Raw genomic sequence first — 26,518 nt, 5'->3', positions numbered from 1 at the left:
ATCTGCTTTGCTCAGAACCCCATACCCCTCACCTGTACGGTGCTCACTGCTTTTAGCACGGGAGAGGGGGAGACATAGGTCAGACATTTGCACTTCACAACCTACGCAGAGTAACGGAGAAGCAATCAGCGAATTTGTTCACAGTGACTGTCCTGAGTTGGGGAAGTCATCACATTATTCATGCATGCTTCCATTTTCCAACAATAGTCATGCGCACTGTGATAGTTCCCAGTCTGCCCATCCACACCATGCACAACCTGCTCCAGGTATATTGGAGGATACGCATCATCATCATCATCATCATCCAGAGTTAATGCTAACACAAGAACAACGCATCTGGTCGTCTTCTGAACAAAACTGTTATCATCATCATCTTCATTCTGAGTTGGACGACCAACAAGACTCTGAAACCAATGTCTTTGCTCAAACTGAAACGCATTCATCATGTCATCATCATTTACTTGACCATGAAATGAGCAAACCACAACAAATTGGTTCCCCTTTGCTTGGATCCCTGAGTATAACTTCACAGGAGAATAGATCTTCCTCTGAGACTGGCGAATCGCTGTACGAGCCAGAACTGCAGCACGATCCTTCGATTCCTCTGGATGTTCTGGAGCTGGTGAGGCGCCTGAAGGCTGTTGCCAAGGAGAGGATGATAGAGGAGGCTGTGTCCAAGCTCATGGGCTGCAAGGCGGAGAACACACAGATGGGTGACAATGAAGACAGCTCGATGGAAGACCATTCTGACTGTCTGCACCTTTCTGCTTCATGTGGAACTGGAGCCCAGGTCAAGGAGGAGCAAGAATGTGAAGTAGGGACTGAACCAGAAAGGCATTCTGTCCTTGAACACACACATTACTGGCCTGCTTCAAATGATCCTGAACTTGAGTTTGAGCTTAGAGCATGTGGTCTTGACTGCAAGCCTGTCATCATGAAACCTGTAAAACTTGAGGAGAATCGGTCTTATCACTTCAGTGGCTTCCACACCCAGCAAAGTTCTTCTGATGCGCACCAGGCAGAGACTGACGTTGATATGCCCATGGAGTTGTCACCTATACCACTTCCGACCTCATGCAAATGTGAACCCAACATTTTGTCAGAGCCAGATCACCAGCCATCTTTCACTGCCTCTGGTGCAGCGGACCAGCCTTTCAAATCCTTCAAACGTGTGAGACCTGTCAAGCTAAAAAGGAAAGCGGGCAGCACACGAAAGTTCAAGGTTGTGATGGATCCCTATTGTTCAGACTTTGTTGCACATGATAGCAGCAGTGCTGAAGAACAGGCAAAACAAAAGAGAAAGAAGCTCAAAATTATCAGAAAACCAAAGAAGACACATTTTAGCTGCAAGGCTTTCAAACTGAAAAAACAGACCTCACCTAGGATGACAGTTGTAGAGCAAAGAATCAAAAGCAAGAAGTCCATCCATGGCAAACTTGACCGAATAGGTGAAAAGGAAGAATTGTCCCAGTTCAACACCATGCCAGGCAATCATCATTGGCAAGGCAGTGAACTCACAAATGTTCAGGTCATGATGATGCTTAAAGCTAACCTTGCAGATAACTCAGAGTCAGGAAGAGGGTGTCCTGCTCTTGCTTCTAGTGATCTTGATGCAGGTGAACTATCAGACATCTCCTGCCCTGGAGTGCTGGTAGGGGATCAAGACTTGTTTGACAGTGATACTCTAGTAGAACAGATTGATCAACTCTTGTCTGGAGGCAACAGCCCCACACAGATTGAAGCAGGGTGTGTGGGAACGACAAACCAGAAAAAACAAGAAGTTGCAAATGGCCCTGTGTCCACCGGTCAGGTACATTTAGGAGACCCGCTGCCTAAAATGGTGACCCAAGTTGTTATGAAGCCTGAAGACTCAGGAACAACTGGATACTGTGAAGCTGGTTTCTCCAGTAGCACCAAGGGAAAATCAGTTTCTCATGGAAAGAAGGCAGTGAAAAAGACAAAGTCTGCAGGTGTGTCGGAATCAGGACATTCAGACTCAAAGGTTGCTCCATTCTGTGAAGAAAAAATACTCAGTGGAACAGCTTACAGCCATCCTAAAAGCATAAAACCAGCTAGTGGGGAGTTTCACTCAAAGAAAGAATCTCCAAAGACTGTGTTTACCAAATATCAAGTTAAAGCTCTCCAAAGATTTCAGAACGTTCATGCGCATCTGTTAAAACCCTGCTCAGTGACGGTCCATCACTTGTCAAAGACAGGGTTGCAGTTTGACTCACAAGGGAGTTGCAAGATCAAAAATGTGAAAAACCTAACAGTACCATGCTCAAAAGGGGCTGCTCTGACTACTCATGCTAGGAAACATGAAGATAAAGGGAAGAAAACTTCAGCTAAAGCCAGTGAAAAGTCCAAGAGCAGTGCTATTTCTTCAAGAGCATCAGACTCCAGATCATTGGGTGACAAATCTGATGACAGTCCTCTGGGGCGAAGCCAGCCATTGGAGGGTCAAAATCCTCATACTGCAAATGCTATTATCACCACTGACCCCGAAGCAGATCTTTCGGGAGGTACAAAGCATGCAGATTCTAAACAACTTGGTAGTGACAGTCAAAGACAGCAAACATCACCTGCAAAAGCAAAGCATCAGTTGCCATTCAAAAAGAAGGACACTTCAACAAGTTCAAGTAACTCTGCATCAAGGCATTCTAAACAAGTAAAGCCTGTTGGCCCAGCAAAGCTTTCTAAGGTGCATCCCTCCTCACAGAAGAAGCACAGGATAGCAGTGGTGAAAGGAAAGACGAAGGCATCAGCAAAATCCTCCTCACTTGGCCAGGCTAAACGGCCGATTCTTCAACATAGTCACAGCTGGGATGACGTGCTGCAGGAAATGACCATGCTGAGCGGCAGTTCCTGCTCCAGCAAAACCACAGCAGAGCCATCAAAGCTCAGTTTGCCTCGCATTCCCAAAAGAAACAAACCCTCCAACAGTGGTGCTGTTGGCACCAGTAGGAAGTCATCATCTGGAGTTACCACTGATTCCAAAAATAGAGAGCCTGAAACCAAAAGACCTACATTTTCACACCCTTTACCTAACGTCTCATCTTCAAAATTATTGGAACAAACTTTACCAGAGAAAGTCAGACCAGTTCATCCAGATCAGAAAGCCCATACAGATGCTGTTTCAGTCAATAACAGTGAAGCGCTGGCAGTGGGCAGTAGTGGTGGTGTACCCAAGATTCCCACATTGTTTACACCCATACGTATGGTTTCAGAGAGCAGGAAGAACCCCATCAGTGTGACTCAGGAGTTGCCAGGAAAGGGATTGTCCCCGATTTCATATTATTCAGCAAACAGTGACAGCAGTAGCACTGTTCTGCCACAGCAAAGTAATGATTGGCAAGATCTTTCCACATCTCCAATGATGAACGCTCCACATTTGACCCAGCATATTGCACTCATGCAACAGGCCATTCAGTCAGTCACCCTGAGCCTCACAAATGAGCAAACAGCAAGTTCTGCAGTGTTCACTGGCCCTGAGCCGTGGTCTTTGACACACCCTCAAACACACAGCTCACCATCGGTTCCCTCTAGAGACACCAGGAAAAGACAAGTGATGACTTGTACGGAAGATGCTGGAGTGGCACAACCCATCCAGTCCACAGCACTTTCTGCGGAGCTTGAAGCCTCATCCTTCCAGGTTTCATGTGTTCCTGTAGAAACTGTAGATGCCGCTGGAAAATGTGAAACACAAGTTGCAGATGAATCTCCTGCAAAATCAGAAACTTTCAGATTAGATTTTTCTCAGTCTCAGAAAAATGCAGCTTTGAAAGCCAGTAAGGGTACCAAACATTCGCATGGGCTGGCTGCATCTGAGCTTCCACAAATGTCACCTAGAAACATAGAGCAGCTAACAGAGCATGCACAGCTCAGTGGTGAACATTCTATGGGGACACCTGAACTGCATTCCCAACAGAACTTTGAACTTGCTGAAGAAGCTTTGCAAGAAAATCCTGTTGAACCAGTGAAGGGCCATGAAGGAGACAGGGTCTTTGATAAGGCAGGGGATACTAAGTCAGGAGAAAAGACTCCTGAACATGTGGCCGAAACGACCTCTAATGAAGGTAACATTGAATTAATGGTAGATCTGTGTGAGTGGAATCAGCTGATGAGTACGCATGAAACCAAGGATGATGAGATGCTCAACAAGAACAGCCTGCCAAAACTTCCACAGGACCAAAAACTTATCACGAGCACATTGCATGGATTTCATGCGGATGAAGAAGAAGGGAACCACAAAAGTACAGACGGGGCAACTACCACTGATCATGATGAGAAGAGACATGGACCTGCAACCCTGCCATACTTGTGTCAAGAGCAGAGATACAAACCTGCAAACCCAATGTACTTGTCTCAAGAGAAGAGATACGGAACGCACCTGTCTGATGTGAAGAGATATGGACCTGCAACCCCATCGTGCTTGGGTCAAGAGAAGAGATTCGGTCCTGCAATCCTATCAAAGTTGTCGGATCACAAGAAGCATGAGAAGTCATTTGACACTGGAACAGCAAATGACTTTGCTGTGCTGGATGAATGTGGTTATTCTGACACAAGTGCAAATCTCTCTGTAAGTGATGTAATCTTTCATCATTTGAACTTGGAGTCCAAATTTGCCAAGGAAAAGGCACGGATGTCTGCAAGTTCAGGCCAACTTTTGACTCTGAAAAGTGCAGAGGAAAAGACAGTGAAGACTGCAAATCCAGGCCACCCTTTGACTGGGAAACGTGAAGCCCCCAAAGAAGACACTGTTGATTTATCTGAGAGCATGTTGGATTCATCTAAGGGCACCAAAGCTCCAAGCAGCAAAACTTGTCAGAAGAGCAGACCCCACATTGCACCCAACTTCTATTCATTCTTTGCCCACACAATGGTAAAGGTTCACGAAAGCAACAAAAAAATTGACTTGGAGCTAAGAAAAAGACAGGCAGGCAGAGGCTCGTCACAGAGGTCAAGGTCACCAAGCATGTGTAGACAAGGAGGTGGCAGCAGGTCTCCACGAAGGAGAAACAGGTCAAGGTCACCCAGTGTACGAAGCAGGCGAGGTTCACGGTCTCCACATGCTTTGAAGAGAGTCAGGTCTAAAACACCTGGACAAAGGTCCAGGTCTCCGAGCGAACAACCCATTGGTGCAAGATCAAGAACAAAACTGCGGTCAAAGTCACCATCCTTCAAGAAACAAAGGTCAAGGTCTCCTGATGGAAGAAGAGGAAGGTCGAGGTCACCCAGTGCTTCTTCAACCATGTCCAGAGCCAACAGTCCATCCAGAAGAGAAGATTATGGCAGAGAAGAGAAAATGGTTAGTGTTTTCTGGTTTTTGTGTGTGTTTTTTTTACATAAGTGTGATTTATCACAGTGTATTTCAAGGACAGAGAGTCATCGTAACAATGAGTGTTTGAGAGAGCTGCCTTGATTTGCATTTCTGTATTGTTGAGATGCTGTTTATTGTTAATCTTATGAGAACTGGGGTCCTTGTGCACATCTAAAAACAAAACTGCTGCTCATTTCTATTTTCTTTGTTTATTTACTCAAACCTTTGTAAAATCTTGAATATTGTTTGTCTCAAACACCACTTGCTGGCACAATGGCCCAGTGGATAAGAAGCCAGCCTAAATGCGTAACCCACTCATGCTAAAAATATCCGTGTATGTGGGAGTTGCAGTCCATTAACCCAGAAGAAGAAGAAGTAACACCACTTGCACATGTTTGATTGCTTACATTAGATGATAAGTTTTGTTTTACGCCCTCATGGTAAAATCATTAAGGGCATGCTCCCGGGTGTTACCCCGACTTTAGATACCTTACTTTAGAATCTAGGATTTAACTTTTAAGCTTGTAATTAGTGTCATCAATTTGCAGCTACCTGCCAGAGGCCGTGACAGAGGTCAGGTGACTGAAGACCGGCACCGTCGCCAGTACCAGCCTTACGGAGATCGTCAGACCAGGGGGAACGAGCGTGACCAGCGGAGGAGAGGGAAAACCTGGGACAGGTGGAACAGGCGATGGGAGGAGGACAAGCCCATTGCAGACTTTGAACTGGCATACAAGTGAGACTTTGTTATGTGACCTTGTTTCTGTGTTGCCTAATCTTAGTTATGTCATTGCTGTTCTTTCATTCTTTCTTTCTTTCTGTCGTCCCTCCTTTCCTTGTTCCTCTCTTTCCTTTGTTTATTTCTGTCTTTCCACGTCTTTGGTAGGAAGTTAACTTTATTTGAAATACACTTTATTACAAGCACATCTTTGTTGTTATTGTTACCGTAATTGCTATTCTGGCAGAAGTTTTAGTATTTTCTGGATTTCTGGTTAAAAATCATTTGGGTCTGATTGGAAATCTCATTGTCATTATCACATGTTAGCTCACAAAACATAATGTCAGGGCTGGCTAGATGACTGAATAAGATATGGTGGATCTTTACTTAAACAATGCAATACAACTGAGAAATTAAGTTATTAGAACTTAAGTTAACCTTATGAGGTTTTTGTGAATTAAGCAATGTTATCGGAGTTACTATTGCAACTCTTCAGTCTGCCTGCCTTTCTTGTTCTACTTCTACTGTGTTTTATGTGTACTTTTGTCATTTGTTTCACTGTTGTTTTCAACCCCTCACTTTCTGCTTGTCTGCTGAAACATGGCCAACCTGGTTTTCCACATTGCAGAGAACTGGGCGAGCTCCTGACAGACAAGACATCCATGACGTTCCACAACAGACTGAGCGAGGAGAGAAAGAAACCGGCTGCCCTGTTCAAGGACCGTTGCTACAAGGGAAAGCGATTTGCTGGCTACTGCTTCAGGCGCTCGAGAATACCTACCTTGGATGAGTAAGTATCATATCTGCCCCTGTTTGATCAGAATATATGAAGAGGCAGTAGCAACAGAGACAATTAAAATTGGCTGTAGAGACAGGCATGGGAATCAGACCTGTTTACCTTTACAATTTTGGCGTAATTTATTACGATTTTCTGCAAAAAATACGCCATTCCGCTATCCGTGTCAAGACTACGATTTTCATAAATAAAAAAAATGGTAAAAATGTTTTTATTATTTTTGAGTCACTTGAGAAAAAGTGACTCTATGTAATCGGTCAGTGTTAGTCTGTCCGGCCGGCCGTCCGGCCGGCCGTCCGTAGACACCACCTTAACGTTGGACTTTTCTCGGAAACTATCAAAGCGATCGGGCTCATATTTTGTTTAGTCGTGACCTCCAATGACCTCTACACTTTAACGATGGTTTCGTTGACCTTTGACCTTTTTCAAGGTCACAGGTCAGCGTCAAAGGAAAAATTAGACATTTTATATCTTTGACAAAGTTCATCGGATGTGATTGAAACTTTGTAGGATTATTCTTTACATCAAAGTATTTACATCTGTAGCCTTTTACGAACGTTATCAGAAAAACAAGGGAGATAACTACCCTTTTCTGTTCGGCAACACACAACTTAACGTTGGGCTTTTCTCGGAAACTATAAAAGTGACCGGGCTCAAATTTTATGTGAACGTGACTCCCAGTGACCTCTACACTTTGACGTCTGCTTTGGTGACCTTTGACCTTTTTCAAGGTCACAGGTATGTCTTGAAGGAAAAAAATTGAAATATCATATCTCTGAAACTATTCATCGGATTTGATTCAAACTTTATAGGATTATTCTTTACATCAAATTATTTACATCTGTATTGTGTTGTGAATAGCAATTTCTTCCTGTCCATCTGATGCCTCATATAATATTCAGAACTGCGAAAGTGACTCGATCGAGCGTTTGCTCTTCTTGTTTTTTTATTAATTTGGCATTGTTTTTTTTCAATGGCAAAATGGGGTGAAAAAGCACAGGACTGACCAGAGATCATGTCTGTCTGGTGAGACGCTGGAGAGCCTTCTAGCGGTGAAGTCTCGCCCTCACTCATTCGGCAAGCGCAAGTACAGTAGAGAAGCGCTTGACACACTGAAAAAGGCCTACTACGAGCAAAAGAAAAAGAATCAGTGATGCATGTGCTTTTGATGTGATCTTCTTTGAAATTATGATGACTACAAAAACTGACTGATGTGTTTTGTTTGTGAATGATGGATATATGTGCATGATTGCGTTTCGCAGACACAGTTGTCATGTGCGTTGTAATTGGCGACGAATGCTGGATGATTACTATTTTTGTGCCAGGATTACTATTTTTGGGGCTGAGCATTACTCCAAAACACTTATGGGGGTAAACAGGTCTGGGGAATGGTCCTCAAATCCGCAAATATCGGAGGTTTGAGCATGAAGTGTCCGAGGGAAAAAAAGAAATGTCTGAGCAAAAAAATTAAAAGCCTCAAAATTCATAACAGTTTTTATATTCTCAAATACCTCAGGCATCTTTACCAGTCATTATTCCCTGGATGGAAACTATTCCATGGATGAAAACATGGTTTGATTGTAATGCATCACTTATTTTGTGGGGGGAAAAAAGCCAGATTACGTAGATTTTGATCTATAACAAACAAAAAAATTAAAAGTGGGGTGGGAGGGGGACATGTCCCCAGTTTTAAGACATTGCATACAGCCATCTAAACGAGAAAACAGAGAAGCCATTTTTCTCTTCACATAGAGCATTTTAAACAATTAAATTTATGTTATATGAAGTCTTATATCGCGGCGTATCTCCAGACTCGGACTCAAGGCGCAGGGATCTATTTATGCCGTGTGAGATGGAAATTTTTACACAATACATCACGCATTCACATCGACCAGCAGATCGCAGCCATTTCGGCGCATATCCTACTTTTCACGGCCTATTATTCCAAGTCACACGGGTATTTTGGTGGACATTTTTTATCTATGCCTATACAATTTTGCCAGGAAAGACCCTTTTGTCAATCGTGGGATCATTAACGTGCACACCCCAATGTAGTGTACACGAAGGGACCTCGGTTTTTCGTCTCATCCGAAAGACTAGCACTTGAACCCACCACCTAGGTTAGGAAAGGGGGGAGAAAATTGCTAACGCCCTGACCCAGGGTCGAACTCGCTTCCGAGCGCAAGTGCGTTACCACTTGGCCACCCACTCGGCCATTTTGTCCAGGTTTTCATTTTGCAGGTGCATAATGCTAGTCAAGGCAAATGTTAAACTGTTCTTAACAAAGGCTTTTTTTCAAGTTTTTCGTCTTGCAGGTTCCAACTGCTGGCTGAGATTGAAGGGCGGAATGTGATGAAGAAGCCAGCGTCAGATGCTGAAGAAGAACCTGAAAATGAGGAGGAGGAAGACAACAAAGAACGCTCCATGTTGGCTGACACGCTGGATAAAGTTCTCGGAGAGACGGAAGAGCCATGTCCAGTTAGTACAGATCTTTCTAATTAACTTGAATTTGTTCAGCATGAAGGTTGGATGCTTGTACGTTGATCAACCTAACTGAAACTTATTATACTTGGTGATTTTGTGTGTGTGCTGAAATTTGTCTTTAAAAGTTTGTGGTCAAATTAAGGTAAGCTTTCTTGATTCATGCCCTTTTGCCCCAAACTTCTGAGGCTTTGTATTATTGTTTTTATTTGTGATAGAGCAAGTAATTCATTTTGACGTTGATTGTTGGCCAAGTTTGGAGTAGACAGTGATTGCATGTTTTGCTTCCTGTTTTCACTTGAAGCAGTTTTTATTTTGCATTCCTTGAACAGATTTGAAAATGATTTTATTACGATTTCAGTTTTAGTTTCCACAGTGTTTAGTTAGTTTGGCTTGGTTGAAATAAGTTTTTCAATATGTGACTCCAGCAAACTAAAATGTACTTGTTGCTTGATTTCAGGAAGGAGGCATGGAACGCAACCTGATTGAAGATCTGCGCGTGAAGTCTGGAAATCCCCTGTTTGCATCATCATTCATCGGTGATGAAGTTCGAGGTTCACCTCTGCCCAGCTTTGGCAGCATGTCCCCCTCAAAACACCTCCATGCTGAGACTTGCAGTCACACAAGTAATGAGCCAGGAGAAAGTTTGTCAAGTGATAGTGTGCGCACTGCCTCAGATACCAGAAGGGTTGTGTCTTCTCAATCTGTAGATGAGGAGTTTGGGAGAAAATCTATTTCACAGCTGTCTGTTGTGCAGGCCTTGTTCCCGGATAGCGACCATTCTTCTGAACACAGAAGGAAGATTGTCTTAAAAAGGCACAGCAGGCTTAAGAGCAAGCTAGTTGAGGAATCTGGTCAGCAGAGGCTGCCCTTAAGTGATCATTCACAGGTTGGTAGAAGACACCAGAGAAGTTCAAGCGAGCCAGGTCTCGATGAATCGAACACTTTTGAGGCTAAGTCCCGTAGTCAGCAAGGTCGTTCAAGACACTGGTCTGCAGCCAGTACCCAGCTGAAGCACATGCTACCCAGAGGTCCTCAGACACCCCCAGAACCCTGTCCCGTTTACTTGAGTCCTGACGTGCTACGTTGCTTACAGCCGGGTTCCAGGCAGAACTGCTGGGGCTCTCGGCAGAGAAGCTGTGGACCTCACACTCCCCCAGAACCAAGCCCAGGTCTAGACCTGGAAAACACCAGAAGCCGTGGTCTCACTGTGTGCAGCCCTGGCTTGAGAGACCCAAGGTTATCAGTGCAACATGGCTGTGTTGGGCCCACAACCCCACCTTTATCATGCACTGACTCAGACAGCAGCATGAAAGCGAATGATAACATGAGCAGCAGGGTGTACCAGGACTCAAGAACTGGCCGACTGGTAATTTTGAAGCGCGCTGGAAGGATGTCTGTCTCCCCTTCAGACCGTAGTCCTAAAGCTGGCAGCATCACTGAGCTACCTTCCTGTTCTTTGGCCAGTCTCAAGTTGAGGAAGGGAACAGCCTCACTGGAAGAGGATGCAGTGAAGTTGAAGACTGTTGGCGAGCCACAACCAAGGATAGCGGCTGACAAAGATGCAGAATATGGACCCAACACTGTGCTGAAGATTATCAACACTGCTAAACGCACTGCTGCTGTCAAACAGAGCTACCAGCCTCTCGTTGACTCAGTTTTTTCTTCTGCAACATCATATATGATTACAAACTTGACGAAGACCGTTGCTTCCCACCCAAGGTTGCTCTCCCTGAATTCTGGTCCAGCCCCACCTTCACAGCTAACTGTGACTACAGCCTCCATTCCGGGTCAGTCTGCTCCAACAAAAACTGGCCAGTCGTCCAGTACTGTCACATCTGAGCAACCAGTGGCAATAAAGAACGCTACCCAAAGCATGGAGAAGCTGGTACATCAGCTGAAGGTTCTCATTGCCCAGAAAGCAGGCCAGACCTCCTCTGATGCTGCAACCAAACCATCTCTGGCACAGGATAAGCCTCAAGTACCCCAGTCCAGTGCTGCACCTGCTCCCAGTAAGCATTCTTTTTGATTTTGGTCTCTCTCTCTCTCTCTCTCTCTCTCTCTCTCTCTCTCTCTCTCTCTTCTCTCTTTTCTCTCTCTCCCTCTCTCCCTCTCTCTCTCTCCCTCTCCCCCTCTCTCTCTCATCTTTCTCTCTCTTCTCTCTCCTTCTCTCTCTCCCCCTCTCTCTCTCTCTTTCTCCCTCTCTCACTCCCTCTTTCTCTCCTCTCTCTCTCTCTCTCTCTCTCTCTCTCTCTCTCCCTCTCCCTCTCTCCCTCTCTCTCTCTCATCTTTCTCCCTCTCTCTCCCTCCCTCCCTCTCTCTCTCTCTCTCTCTCCCTCCCTCCCTCCCTCCCTCCCTCTCTCTCTCTCTCTCTCTCTCTCTCTCTCTCTCTCTCTCTCTCTCTCTCACGCATACACACAGCTATTTCTCTGGCAAAGCATTGACACGTTTTGCGTACAGTTAGTCACTTAAGGGCAGGTGGGCCGGTGCAAAATTGATCAAATTGTTCAAAAACCTTCTTTTGATATTTTGGCAGATAACGGTTCCATAACATACCTAAAATGAAGCGCCAAGAATCTGTCAAGGAGTCTAAAAAGTGTTACAATTTTTAGACTTTTTTAAACCTCCTTAATTTTACATGAATAAACATCTCGGTACTCCTGTCCTTCAATTGCAGCATTTGATTTTCCAGTCAAGTATTCGGTTTATCAAATATTTGCAGATAAAGCACAAATGATTGTATGTTACATTTACACCATAACATAATTTTACGGTGCTGTCATTTTCTTAGGTTCAGCATTAGGCAACTGTTTCACTATCCAATGGCTTGATTGCTGAATGTAGAGTTGATCTGTAGTAAAGCAACACTTGAAAAAAGTTGCTCCTGCCTCAATACAGTGAAGTCCGGCTATAGTGATAGACCCATATAGTGATAGTCCGGCTGTAGTAATAGAATTTCTGGGTCCCAGTCCCAGTTGTTCATGTTCTTTGTTAGCTTAGTCCGGTTGTAGTGATATTTTTTCAGTCCGGATATAGTGATAGTCCGCTTGTAGTGATACTATTTTCAAGTCCCGGGGAAGCTAAAGTCCGGCTGTAGTGATAATGTTCGAGAGTAATCTCCCTTTACCAAAATGGCGAGCAAAAGCCAGCCATGCACTGTGCTTACCCTGAAGCGAAAAATTGATCTCTTGAAAGACATTGAAAGAAAACAAGGTACACAGACGGAAATTGCAAAGAAGTACAAGGTTGCACAGTCAACAGTATGCGCTATTGTGAAAAATGGTGAACAATTAAAGCAGAAGTTTTATAGTGGTGAGACGAGTGCGAAGAGGAAGCGCGAGAGATGCCCTGGGGAACCGAAAGTAGACAGTGCACTGTTGGATTGGTTTCATTTGTTAGTATGTTACTGATTAAAGACTACATTTCATTCCTAAAAAATCTGACAATTTTTCATTTAACCCTTATTTCTAAGTGGCCCTTCTCTCTCTCTCTCTCTCTCTCTCTCTCTCTCTCTCTCTCTCTCTCTCTCTCTCTCTCTCTCTCTCTCTCTCTCTCTCTCTCTCTCTCTCTCTCTCTTTTTCTCTCTCTCTCTGCCCTGTATGCTCTTAACAGATTGGTTTCATTTGTTAGTATGTTACTGATTAAAGATTACATTTCATTCCTAAAAAATCTGACAATTTTTCATTTAACCCTTATTTCTAAGTGGCCCTTCTCTCTCTCTCTCTCTCTCTCTCTCTCTCTCTCTCTCTCTCTCTCTCTCTCCCTCTCTCTCTCTTCCTCCCCCCTCTCTCTCTCATCTCTCTCTCTCTTCTCTCTCCCTCTCTCTCCCTCTCTCTCTCTCTCTCTCTCTCTCTCTCTCTCTCTCTCTCTCTCTCTCTCTCTCTCTCTCTCTCTCTCTCTCTCTCTCTCTCTCTCTTTTTTTCTCTCTCTCTCTGCCCTGTATGCTCTTAACAGATTTTTGTCAAGCAGTATGTAAGAAATGTTAAGTTCTTTGTACTGGAAACTTGCATTCTCCCAGTAAGGTAATATATTGTACTACGTTGCAAGCCCCTGGAGCAATTTTTTTATTAGTGCTTTTGTGAACAAGAAACAATCAACAAGTGGCTCTATCCCATCCCCCGCCTTTCCCCGTCGCGATATAACCTTGAATGGTTGAAAACGACGTTAAACACCAAATAAAGAAAAGAAAGACAAAGTGATAAAAGTATCCAGAACAGGATTTTTGCATTTGGACACCTTGACAGATTCCTGACCATATGTGTGTCTGTGTTTTTGTCAAAAGTGTCATATGTATGTGTCAATGAAGACAATATTTGAATAGTTCTATCTTCAACGTCGTTTTTCTCATGTCAGCCATTTTTGCGGCAGTTGCATCTTGGGTGTTGCGATTTCTCTGGCTGTAATTTAGCTAGAATAATAATGTTTTGTGCAGTTTGTGCAGAATATAACATTCTGCAGGATTACGAAAGGATTTTGTTGCCAATGTATTACAGTCATAACCAGATTATTTCAAAAAATAATTTTGCAGGGGTTACCCTAAAGTTTGACGGTTGTAACAAAGAAATGTCCCTAACTCCAAATATAAATATAATAATCAAAATATGCTTAGTAATCCCCTAGAGCATACCCAGAAAGATAAAATATAACAATAATTAGAAGTGTGACAATCGTATCTGCTGAAATATCATATCCCCCCTGTACTCCACTTTTATATGCATTTGACTGTTTTTGTTGCGTAAAACAAAAACCAGCAACCCAAAATACAAAAAGTGACTTTCATTTGTCATTGTTTATTCATTTCTTTCATAAAATAACATTCAAACATTTAAATTAAAAAAAACCAGTGCACTGGCCCACCTGCCCTTAAACAGATCAAGTGCATGAAGTTTCGATTACTTCTTCATTTTACACTTTACATTAAAACTGTGGTTATTTATATTGCTGTATTTATCTCGGGTAAGTTCTTATTTAAGTAACTGAAGAATTCTCTCATTAATATTTTAGGTGTGACAGAACTAGCTGAAGGCAGTCTGAGTTTGATTATCTTCCATATACATGTATTTTATTTATCCATGAACTTGCTTATGTCTGTCTGTCTGTGGATCATGAATACAGAAGGAATGGTTCGTGTCTTCTGTGTTTTTCAGGAAGGAAGAAGAAGCGTGAAATCTCCAAAGCACCATGGGTACTGCATTACTGGCCGGGAAGACCCGTTCCCATCACCTTGGTAGAGCGAATTCCGGGTACATACAGTGTTTCCTGGTTGTTGTATTTGATTCACCAGTGTGGTTGTGTTTGTCTGTCTGTCCCGATTAAGTACTCTACTTTATTTTCTCTTTCTGCATTGTAGCGAGAAGGCATAAAAGCGAAAGCTCAACGTTAAGTTCAAATCTTTTTTTGACATTTTAGTTGACAGCTGATTTTGCAATGTGGCATAATTTATCCTTACAAAAAAGTGGAGAGATTTTTGCAGTTATTTCTGAAACAGATTTATGATTTTTAACATTTGCATCTGGTTTTCAGATTACCAGCCCAATCCATCACTGGCAGACGAACGGCACGTCTTACATATTGACAAGGATGGGCCTGACCCCCGACTGGACCCCGATCGACCATCCTTCGTGCCTGGAGGGAAGTCTGAGCAAGCCAAGGCCCTCACCCTCAAAGAGAAGAAACGGTTCTTTTCCTGCATCAAGGTGGTGAAGGAGATACCGCTGGAGCCAGTCATGCCTGAAGGGAGGAGTCTGCCCAAGGACCCCAGGCACCCCTTCAGATCCGTAGTGGCCGACATGGATGAATTGGGTCACACCGAGAAGAATGACAGTGAAGAGCGTATTAACATGGCTGCAGAGGTTGACAACTTGGAAGGTAAAAGGGCAACCGAAAAGCGGCAAAAACAGGCCAGAGTGGAAAAGGTCACAGATGGGTCAGAGAAACAGATTCTTTCTGATCAGGAGGCTGAGGCTGCACTTTCTGGCCACACTGCATCTGAGGCTTCTGCTGCAGGTGAAGAGAAATCTGTCAAAGTTGTGTTGGAGCTAGAAGAAGAGAGAGGACTGTCCACTGTGCCATTGACCACGTCTGTCAGAAGCAGTGAATCTGACGACATTGGAAGCGATGCATCAGGGAAGGTATTCAGCAAGGCCATTGATATCATCATTGATGAGCAGGAGGTAGCTTCTGACACACCAGGCTCCACTTTGGTCAGGAATGCCAAAACAGAGAGTGAGAAATCTACTTCAGGAGATGATTCCAAAGAAACCACTTGTCTGCGCCTAGAACTTACAGGCAAGCTTTGTCCAGACACAGGAGAGCTGGTTCAGGACAAAAACACACATGCCTCTGAAGATGATCCATGCGGTACAGTCAGTGACATGGATATTACCCCGGAAGTTGTTGAGAGCATGAGTAAAAAGGCAGAGGGTATCGGGACAGATGGCGGTGCAAGAGAAAACCCGGAGTCTGAGCATGAAGAGTCAAGAGAGACCGCCACGCTGGACCCTATGCAGAACCCACCTTTCTGCTCCTCAATGGACAATTCTCTTAGCCATCAACAGGACGCTCTGAACGAGGAGTTGTTCAACGATGTCATGATTATGGGATCGGGAGGATCTGATGAAAGTAACCGAGAAGATACAGAAGCAGAGGAATGTGCTCCTGTAAAAGCAGGGACCTCTCAACCTCCAGTATCAAAGCCAATCATTTTTCCATCATTCAGAGAAATGCTGGGCACCAGTAGCGAAGACCTTTCCGCTGCTGGACTCCATGGATCCCCTGAGAAGCTGTCCAAAGGGAAGAGTGGTGCACCATTGGTGTCTAGATCAATTGAGTGTGTTTTAGAAGCCATATCGCAGAACCCACCTTTCTGCTCCTCAATGGACAATTCTCTTAGCCATCAGTGGGACGCTCTGAACGAGGAGTTGTTCAACGATGTCATGATTATGGGATCGGGAGGATCTGATGAAAGTAACCGAGAAGATACAGAAGTAGAGGAATGTGCACCTGTAAAAGCAGGGACCTCTCAACCTCCAGTATCAAAGCCAATCATTTTGCCATCATTCAGAGAAATGCTGGGCACCAGTAGCGAAGACCTTTCCGCTGCTGGACTCCATGGATCCTCTGAGAAGCTGTCCCAAGGGAAGAGTGGTACACCATTGGTGTCTAGATCAATTGAGTCTGTTTTAGAAGCCATATCGCCAAGGAAGCATTCCCGTCAGAAACAGAGCTCCTCACAGAGCTTGTTGAATCCCACAGAGGATGGATGTAAAGCGGGAGAAACTGCTGATGTAGATTCTGCAAAAGGGCCAAGCGAGGAAACGGTCCGTCTCAGCCCAGCGCCACTGAACTTTGAACGAGAGAATGAGGCTGATCAAACGCAAGAGCCAACTGAACAAATTGCACATTCCAACCAAGCAAACTTGAATTCTGAACAAGTAGACAGAGAGACTATCCATGGCGCAGAACAAGTGTCTGAGTCAGCTAAACAAATTGTTTTACCAGGTCAAGAACAAAAGAAGGAAGACTCGCTTGTTACTATCCAAAAAGCTGGACAAGTGAAAGAAGCAACTGAACAAAATGATATCACGAGCGAAACTGCTAATCACACTGAACACAAGAAAGGACATGTTGAAGTTGACCCTGATACAAATCAAACCCAGGAGGCAACTTCACATAGTGTTCTGCCAGAGGATGATATGTACAGTTCAGAGCGAGAGGAGAAAGACTTTCAAAACACACATGAGGCAGAGCCACTGCAGGGGGATTCGCCACAGAAAGCAACAGAACAAACTGACCTGACCAGCCCTGCAGTATTGAATGTTAGTCAAGGGGAAGTAGACTTGGCCATTCAGCAGGAGGCAAAGGAAATGCAAGAACCACTGACACACGAGGCTGTAGAGCAAAGTACTGTGTCTGAGCCTGCAGTATTAAATCATGACCGTGATGATTTATGTGTTGTACAAGAAGCAAAACAAATGCAAGAGCAACTGACGCGCAAAGGCGCGGAACAAGGTACTTTGCCAACAGCATTGAATCCGGACCACTGTGATTCCCTTGTGGGACAAGAGGCTAAAGAATGGCAAGACACAAACACACAAACTGCACTTACCCACTCGGCGACATTGAATTCTGATATACAGAAAGAGAACCAGGAAGCTGTGCTTGAGACAGCAGAGCAAAGATCTTGGACCCGCCCAGCTGCATTGAATCTCAAACAAGACGGAAGTGATCAAAGAGTTATTCGAGAAAGTCCAGTACAGGAGACAGATAGCAGGGTTGTCGTCCTGTGCCACACACCATTAAGTGCAGGCCTGGTGAACTATTCCCTCTCCAGTACCAGTGATACCAGTTTTGAATACAACTGTTCCATATCTTTCACTAACGACCAGATTTCAGACAACCACAAGGATATGCAGGTTTTCACTGAAGCTGCAGCTGAAAGTACCAGTTTTGATAAGGCTCAGAATGAGAGGGAAGCATCACACACGCTTACTGATAGTCCTGATCATGTTCGCACACTAGCAGCACCTCTAAAAGGTTCTGCGGACAGAAAGCCAGCAAGCAGTGACTGCCATCTTGTCATTGAAACTGCACAGTCAAAATCGGCCCCTGAGACTAGGATTCCAACTGTTATCTCTCCATGTGAGGTGGAAAGTGACAGCTATCCCATGCAGATTTCAGCAGTGGTGTCTTCAAATAGGACAGTGCAGCCTGCCAATGCAGAAGTGAGGAATCCTTTAAACCCACAGCCAGCTGTCAGAAGACTGGGGAGCCTGATTCCAACTAATGTCTCTCTAAATAAGACAAAAAGAGACGGCCATCCCATGCACATTTCAACATTGGTGTCTTCACATAGTACAACACCTCATGGCAATTCAGAAATGAGGGATGCTTTGAATGTACAGCCAGCTGTCAGAAGCCAAGAGCCAGCAAGTGGACCCATCACAGATGTTAAGAGCCAGCAACAGAGCTCTTCCATGAGGAATCAGCAAGCCCCAGCAGCTCTTGTTAATGCAACAGGCGATGCTCCTAGTCCTCACACTGCATTCTTGAATCCAGGCATAGGCAGACCTTATCACAGGAATCTCCGTGGACAACCTCCTAGTCGTATTTGCCCACTCAGACCGCAAGTGCGCATGCCTCAGAGCTCTAACAGATTTATCTTCAAAAATCCTCCTGGTCACCAGTTTTCCAGATCTCACGGCCCACCTAGATATGATCTCAAGCGTCTGCAAGCTCCACCTGTAATCTACAGGAACAGCCCTGTAAGGGGACGCTTTTGTGGTGCTGCTCCCATGAGAAGGGGTAGTGGAGAAGCGCTGGTTCAGTTTCCATCTCCTCACAACCTTTACCAAATGGGTCCTCGTCAGCGCCTTTCTGAGACCAGGCCCAGGGGTTTCAACGGTCCATTCCCAAGACCTTCGCGTCCTCAACGTCACAGTGATCCCTATTCAGGGGTCAGGGAAACTTGCTATGCGGATTTCAGCAGTGAAAATATTTAGCGATGGAAGTCAAAAGAAAGATCTTTGCCCCTACCACTAGTACCAGAATACATCTTCAGAGATTATTACTATATTTATCCATGATGTTTGATTATTGTTCAGATTGAATTTTATGTGAATTTTATCTGATCTGCTATAGCTTAAAACAGACCTGTTTACCAGTATGATTTGGGCGTATTTTGTACGCCAAATTATTATCGGTACGCAAATACACGACACACGCACAAAATACGCATAAGACAAAGTCTAGAATACGTTTTCCGGTGTTGATGTGCTGATTACGGGATGGTACAACTGATACCGGTTTCGGTCGAAGGGAGATAACCATGACAGCGAGTCTTCAGCTGTGGAAACCTTGTTCAGTTGTTGGCACGTGCAATCGTCTGGACAATCGTGGCAAAATGAAGCGGTAAAATGTGTCAGTTTCGGATGACTGTACCAAGTCTAAACAGCAGAAGCAGCAGATTTTCTTGGAGAAATATAAGAAAGAGCCAGGAATTGTGGAGTCTACTATGGGAAAAAGTCATGCACACTGCAAGTATTGTAAATCAGATTTCTCCGTTGCCCATGCTGGGAAATATGACATCGAACGACACTGCATTTCCAAAACTCACCTGGACAAGGTTGCTGCAAAGAAATCCGCTGAAAGCTGCCAAGGAATTATGAAGTTCAGTCCCGCAAAGCAAATCCTGCCAGAAGAAAAGGCTGTAGTCCGTGCTGAAGTAAGGTTTTCTGAGATTATTGTAAAAATGAACTTGCCACTGTCAACCGCAGATGTTATTTCACGGACTTCATCTTTTCATTATCAGTCTGTTTGGAAGACACTGGTTATAATGCTATAAACTGACAGGTAAATAAAATTGTTTTATCCCTGTTGTATTGGAAGGAGTTAAATTCTGAAGGTGTTCACAAGACATGCTATTCTTACACAAACACGTTTGCACCCACGCGTACATTTTCCCTAGCCCATATGGCTTTGCTTGCAAAGTACACCAACTTTTTGAAAAATAAACTCAACTTTTTGGGAAAGTACTCTTGCCTCGGGTTTTGGGTAAACAGGTCTGTTAAAAGCTTTGTTCGTGGTTTTATGGTATTTTATTTTGACTGAAAGATTGAAGAGAGCAAGGTCTATGACTGTGTGTTGTGACAAACACTTACTCTTTGACGAGGCAAATCACAGCCACTATATCATTGATATCCGTGATCTCGAAGAGTGCGTCCATTGCAGGCCCCGACAGTGAACTACAAGGAGGAAAGGGATTGTGTGCCTTTATCAGTTCATCAGCATGATGTGGCAAGTGTGTACTCATGTATCGTTTTAAATTTGCTGTATTGGAGTGTTAACGCTGTTGGAAAAGACTGAAGAAGATATTCAAACGCTTCTGTGAATTTCATGAACTTCTGTGTTCACAGATAGCAAGTGATGCCCAAATGTTCATAAAAATGCTGTGTTCGAACAAGCAAAAAATTCACACACAAAAATGACATTTGTTTTGCATGCTTGCTGTTGTGACAAAATTATTCATGACATTGATTGTGAAATCAAAAACAAATTTCTTGTCATTTGAAATCCATTTACTACGCATGTTTGCCTGTGGGCTGAAACAGACTTTTGTTTGATGCAGTTTTTGCTTTTGGTGTTTTTTGGGTTGAATGGTTGGTTGGTTCTGAAGTGTGCAAACATATCTATGTATTCTGTTCTTCTGGCAGTGTAAAAAGAGCCTGCTTTTTTTGTGGAATTTACAGCATAGACACCATAGCATTGGAGTCATAGTCTAAAACATGCACTGAGATTGGACTGAATTGTCCCTCTCTTCAAAATCTCTTCTGAAGATTGAAGAGAGTATACAGTTGTATCATGGTAATCGCGTTAAGATCAGCACCAAATATGTATTTTCCCTCATAAAACTTTTAAGTGCACCTGGTTGTGTTTTAATGATTTGATTGTGTATTTGTGACTCTGCAAAGTTTTTGTTTGGTTGTTTCCAGTGATTAGTACTAATATGAAACTGACTGTCAATCTTGCTTGCAACACATGAGTACAGCTGGATGTCAGATGCAACAGGAAATTTGTTAAGTTCTATCACCAATTTGTATTGCACTCTTATGCCACGAGGTTGAGTCTTTTAAGCAGTGCCTATATTTTTTCTTGATAAAAACTTAAGGCTGGATATCAGATTCTATCACCAATGTTCATTGCGCGCTCATGCCATTAGGCTGAGCTTTTTCAGCAGTGCCTATATGTTTTTCCTGATGAAAACTTCACCTGATAGCTTTTGCATCATAAATGGATTGTCTGATCGTAGTCATGCTGCTTTGGATGTGAGCATTGATCATTTCCCTGACGTGTTGACATGTACTTTTCTGACACTGTGCATCATTGATACTTCCCCCCCCCCATATTGAATGTGAAAGCCTAAAAGGAAAAAGAGAAAGGGCAAAAGAAAGAAAAGCTGATACAATGTACTATAATTTTTCATCAGCTTTCTGAGTCAAGGGTTGCAGGAGGCTTACCATTCAGCATTGTACAAAATGTGATGATTAATTTTGTTTAGGTAGAATACACAAAGTCTGCGTTGCACAATCAGTATTTGTGTTCATTTTTGTCAAACCAAACCGTTGAAGGTGGTCCAAATCTCACAAATGTGGTATACCTGTGTGTTATTTCTTCTACCGTGTGTTTTTGTGTTCAGTCCGAGCTGTCCACCCCTGTGAATACAATGTACCTACTATCTGAGATGAAAATGAGCATGTGTATGTGTGGAGAAAGTGTGGAAGAAGATTGTGTTCATGCTTATGTGCGACGCTGTAAAAGTTTTTTTAGGCGCTCAGCTGTGATCCCCAGTATGGCATTTACATATCTGTAATGATTTTGTCAATTATCAGGTGAAAAAAGGGGGAGCTGGTTAAAGGAGGAGAGACCAGAAAGGATTTGTATTGTGGACTGTTGAACTGTAAATAACCCAATGTAAATGGTTGCAGGAGATTGTAAAAGATCTTGTTGTTGTTAGGACATCATACATGTGTACACTGGAACACGAAAGAAAACTTTTGATTCATGTCAAAGAGGTAACAATTGGGAATTGCATTAAGATGGGTTTTTTCTTCTCCTGTGCTTTACAAATCTCATGTTTCCAGACTTAATGTAAAGATCGAGGCAGAAAATTGGAAAGAACTGTTGCTTTTGTTATTTTTTTCTGAAAGTGTCAATGTCATTTCATAAGCAAAGGAAACAATATGAATTTGACTTTTTTTCAGAACCTCAGCGGTTAAATTGGCACACTTACTGGTACATTTCAAAAGAATGTGCAACTTCATTTGGCCAAATTCTTATGATTAATTACTTATTTTGCATTATGATAATATGCAGAATCAGCATATTGCACAAGCTGATAAGATAATAAAAGGGGTGATGAAACAATGGCTGATAACTTAATGCAGTTTCTAAATGTGATTTGATCCAACTGGTCTCGTTTTTGCCTGATTGCAGGTGATACAATCTTAATTGTTGTCTGTTATGAGTATAAGAAATCTACTTCACTGCTAAGATTTAAAGTACGCTTTTAATGGCACAGACCAAGTTTCCAAAGGATAGCCCGACTGCTGAATGCTCCTTTGCAAAGTGAAAGCGAGGAATGAATACTCAGTTCTGTACATTTTACATTGAGAATGTGTACACATTTGTTTTCCAGTTTGAAAGGACTTTCCGCTCTTATTTTTAAGCTTTTTGTGATAATGTAATGAACATGTGTTATATTAATCTTGAAAGCAAAATGTTGTCATGTTCTTCAGAAATATTCTCCCTATCATTCAAACTGTATTTTTGAACAAATGTACATTTTGAAACTGTACATTTTGAAACTGTACAGTGCACAGTGAAAGTTTGCTTGTTGTTTTTGTCATCTTGTGCTGGAAGCGATTTGGTGAGAAAGGGGTGAAGTACTTTTGGATAGCAAAATAGCACCGTGGTCGGGTTTATGCGGAAGGTCGCTTTGTAGTAATGTGACTCAAGTTGAGGTTGTGTATCAAGTGATGGTGCATATCAAGTTTGTTTTGTGTGTGTCGGTGTGTGTGCGAGCTTGGAACATGTTCCCAAAACATTTTAACCCATGAAAAGTCATCACAGCCAAAGTTGTACAAGCTGTACTTGAAAACACACACACAGGCACTCAAACACACACACACTATACGTTAACATTAACATTGGGGGGGGGGGGGGGGGTGTGTACATCACAAGTTTGTGTCGCGCGTGTGTGTTTGCTTGTTGAAAGAACATTAATGTTCATAAAGTGACAGGGTACATATTGTCAATGAATTGTTGTCACACAGTCATTAAAGATGTTAGAGGCAGTTGAGTATAATTTAATTAATTATGTTAGAACGATTCATACTCCCATGTTAGTTTTTGCACCTGTAACCAAAACAGCGGTGATGCTATGCCGTGATGCCACTCACAAAGAGTTTGTGATACCCAGTCCCATTGGGCACTTTAAAACCACATTCAGTTTCATTTTCATCACAGATTGTGTTTGCTTATTTGTCTTGCTTTGTTTTCAAATCTTCTTTTGTTTGGCTCATTTCCAGGTGTGTTAGTGGGTTTTTTAAGCTGTGTTATACTTTGTCCCTATTGCCTTGCTGTTATGTCATGAATTTTTACCTTGGGTTAAATTTCATACCATTTTCCTAATTTTGCCCCTAATATTATTTGAGGTGACTGACTTAACTTACATCCCGCAGTGGGGCATTGCGGTTATGAAATTAAAGGCCCCTCCTGTTTTTGGAACCGCAGGAGCTTTCTAGTTTGCTGTTAGGTAGATTTTTGGTTCCTCTTTCCTGTCATGCTCTCTTTTCTTCATGAATTCTTTTCTTTTTTTCTGCCTTCTTGCTCATTCACCTGTATTTTTTCCAAAAATCTCTTCTCTTGCCGCTTGTCTCGCGATTCATGTATAGTTTAATCTGTTAGTGTTCTGATGTAAGTCCAGCAGTAGATAGGTTAAGCCTATTTTAACATACTGGAAACTGGTAATCTTCCAGTAGGTATTAATTTAGTTTTACTAAAGCCTGCTGGGACACAAGTAATGGGTTAGTGCATTTGTAAACAGGAATCGCTTGACAAGTGTCCCCCTTCATCCCCCCCTTCCTCGTCCTGATATGGCTCTGCGTAGTCGGCTGGACGTTAAGCAACAAATAAACAAACAAACAAACTTAACTTACAAGTTAACTTTTTGTTTTGTTGCATAGTGTGCATTCTCAAATGGGATAAAGCGGTTTTATGCCACAGTTCTATCACTTGAGTAACTGAAATGCAAATACACATGTTTTAGTGTGGAGGCGTGGGACCTGTCATCTTTGAATGCTAGATTTAAACTAGTTTTAATACATGTATTGCAAAAGTAGCAACCTTACACCAGAAAAAAGGACCAAAATTTGCTCTGAATTTCTATTCTGTTGATAGTTGAAGGTTTTTTTGTGGGGGGGGGGGGGGTTCTACTTGTCATGCTGAAGTGTTTTTTAGTTGTTGTTTTTAGTTTTATTGTTGACATAGAGTTACCTTTTCAAGGGCATATCTAGTCGCAAGTTGACTTGCTTAATTGCAACTTATTGAACTTCAAGCAACAATCCACTTTTCTACCCAAGACTTTTTATGATGCAATTTTGTGAAAAAGTTACACAGTTCTAATTAGTTATTTTTATGCGTCTTTGTGAAAGATATCTTGCAATGCCGTCTGTTTTTGAGAGACAGTTAAACAGATACCTTGAACCTCTGTATTTATGCATGCAACCCAAGCTTTGTTTCAGGTGTTGGTGTGGTTCCATATTACACAAGCAATATACTGGCAATGCATGTTTTCTGAAAGATGTTTATTGCAGTGGCTAATTCTACCCCTGATCAAAGAAACCCATTTCAACATCATTGAAGAACAGTTGTCTTCCGAGCTGATTACTGTCCTCCGTTGTGCAAATGCCAGAACATTACAATTTTAATTAATACTGATTGGTTAAGGTGAACAGCAAAAATCAGTCAGAGTTACTGTGGCATCTTAATAATAGTAATAGAGCCATTACATCTGAACAGAAGCATTTTTTTAAAATCGGCTGCGGATGTGATAAAAGATTACATAGCTGTAAATTTCAAAAAGGGCAGTTCCTATGGCAGCTGCTATAATCCTGAAGTGTATTGTCCTTCTGGCGTTAGTCAAGCAACTGTAAAACTACAGTTTATCTCAAAGTTTTTGATCTAAATGGTTATTAATTATTAGTTCACTGGAGTTGTCATTTAAGGTGGTCAGTTATCTCTGGTGTCAGTGTTGCCTAGAATACCCTTTTATCATGTGACTTAATCTTGTCAGTTTCACACTTAGATTTGATTGCAATGGTGATGTTTTGATGTGTTATCCTGGTCCTTACAATCCGGTGGATCATGTGTTCTTTTCCTTTGATCGCTTTTTGTTACCCTGTAGGAATATGTGTTTGCAAGATCAAAGTTCATTTACCTGTGTGTTCTCTTATGGAAACAGAGTGAAGTTCTTGGTAAAGGATGTAACCATTATTTATTTGTGTGAAGAAACAAGGATTTTGTTTTGTTTTTTGTTTGACATCTAAATAAGTGTACAATCTTCTTTTGTGTTGCGTTTAAAGTGTGTACTGTTTCTCCCACACTCTGTGTGTGCATATGCATGCATGTGTCTGTACGTGTGTGTGACTGTGAGTGATCAAATGGTTTTAACAGTGTCCTATTGGCTAGTTGAGCGTCATGACAAGGTATTGTTTACATAGTGCTTACATTGTGAAGGGAAAATAATGTAGTTTGTTGCACCCCCGCGGGTTAGGGGGAAGAATTTACCGGATGCTCCCCAGCATGTTGTAAGAGGCGACTAACGGATTCTGTTTCTCCTTTTACCCTTGTTAAGTGTTTCTTGTATAGAATATAGTCAATGTTTGTAAAGATTTTAGTCAAGCAGTATGTAAGAAATGTTAAGTCCTTTGTACTGGAAACTTGCATTCTCCCAGTAAGGTAATAATATATTGTACTACGTTGCAAGCCCCTGGAGCAATTTTTTGATTAGTGCTTTTGTGAACAAGAAACAATTAACAAGTGGCTCTATCCCATCTCCCCCCCTTTCCCCGTCGCGATATAACCTTCGTGGTTGAAATTAAACGACGTTAAACACCAAATAAAGAAATAAAGAAAAAAAGTAGTTTGTTGCATTCAAACTCACATGGATTTGTCATCATTATTCGCCTGTAGGTTTCTGTGTCTGTGAGAAAGATTGTTTATGAATGCAAAGAGAGAGATGCAAATTGCTATGTACTTTTGCACTAAGACTGTTGTGAAAGTGAAGAAAAGAACTACAAGGTAAGATGCTCTATCTATATGGTTTCAAAGTTTCGGTTGCAACAACAGAAGACTTCTTGACAAAAGTTAAATGCAGTAGTGTTTCCAAAGACTGGCACAGGACTGTAGCTCTACAAGGTTTGTGGGAATGTTTGTGTGTGTGTGTGCGCTCTGTGAACAAAAAAATCTCTTGTGAGGGGTGTCAACTTACCCTGCGCTCTGTTGTAGACCACACACTTTATGTTGTGAGAAACAGAAAACCTGTGCTTTACAATGTCATTTTCTGGTTTTTGAAAACTTGCATGACTCAAGAAGTCGGCGCGTTTATGAGAAATAAATACTGTCTTCAGTGTTATTACTTGTTTTG

The 26,518-nt window shown here is 42.5% G+C and overlaps 1 protein-coding gene across 1 annotated transcript; it reads left to right on the top strand.

Annotated features, from left to right (window-relative positions):
* Positions 1 to 184: 184 nt before the first annotated feature.
* LOC138963962 (uncharacterized) lies at positions 185 to 26,506 on the top strand. Its single transcript, XM_070335823.1, has 7 exons — positions 185 to 5,308; positions 5,869 to 6,056; positions 6,667 to 6,828; positions 9,150 to 9,312; positions 9,776 to 11,327; positions 14,463 to 14,558; positions 14,839 to 26,506. Exons 1-7 carry the CDS (start codon positions 185 to 187, stop codon positions 18,813 to 18,815), a joined length of 11,262 nt encoding a protein of 3,753 aa, XP_070191924.1. The 3' UTR covers positions 18,816 to 26,506.
* Positions 26,507 to 26,518: the final 12 nt, after the last annotated feature.

The sequence above is a fragment of the Littorina saxatilis genome, linkage group LG4, assembly GCF_037325665.1.
Source record: "Littorina saxatilis isolate snail1 linkage group LG4, US_GU_Lsax_2.0, whole genome shotgun sequence".
NCBI lineage: Eukaryota > Metazoa > Mollusca > Gastropoda > Littorinimorpha > Littorinidae > Littorina > Littorina saxatilis.
The sequence above is the reverse complement of the archived record's forward strand: the minus strand, read 5'-3'. Positions and strand labels throughout refer to the sequence as shown.

Excerpts from the sequence above, each read along its gene's own strand:
- LOC138963962 (XM_070335823.1), top strand. The coding sequence starts at position 185 with ATGCTTCCATTTTCCAACAATAGTCATGCGCACTGTGATAGTTCCCAG. Across the intron at positions 5,309-5,868 it reads ATGGCAGAGAAGAGAAAATG|CTACCTGCCAGAGGCCGTGA; the intron begins GTTAGTGTTTTC and ends ATCAATTTGCAG. Across the intron at positions 6,829-9,149 it reads AGAATACCTACCTTGGATGA|GTTCCAACTGCTGGCTGAGA; the intron begins GTAAGTATCATA and ends TTCGTCTTGCAG.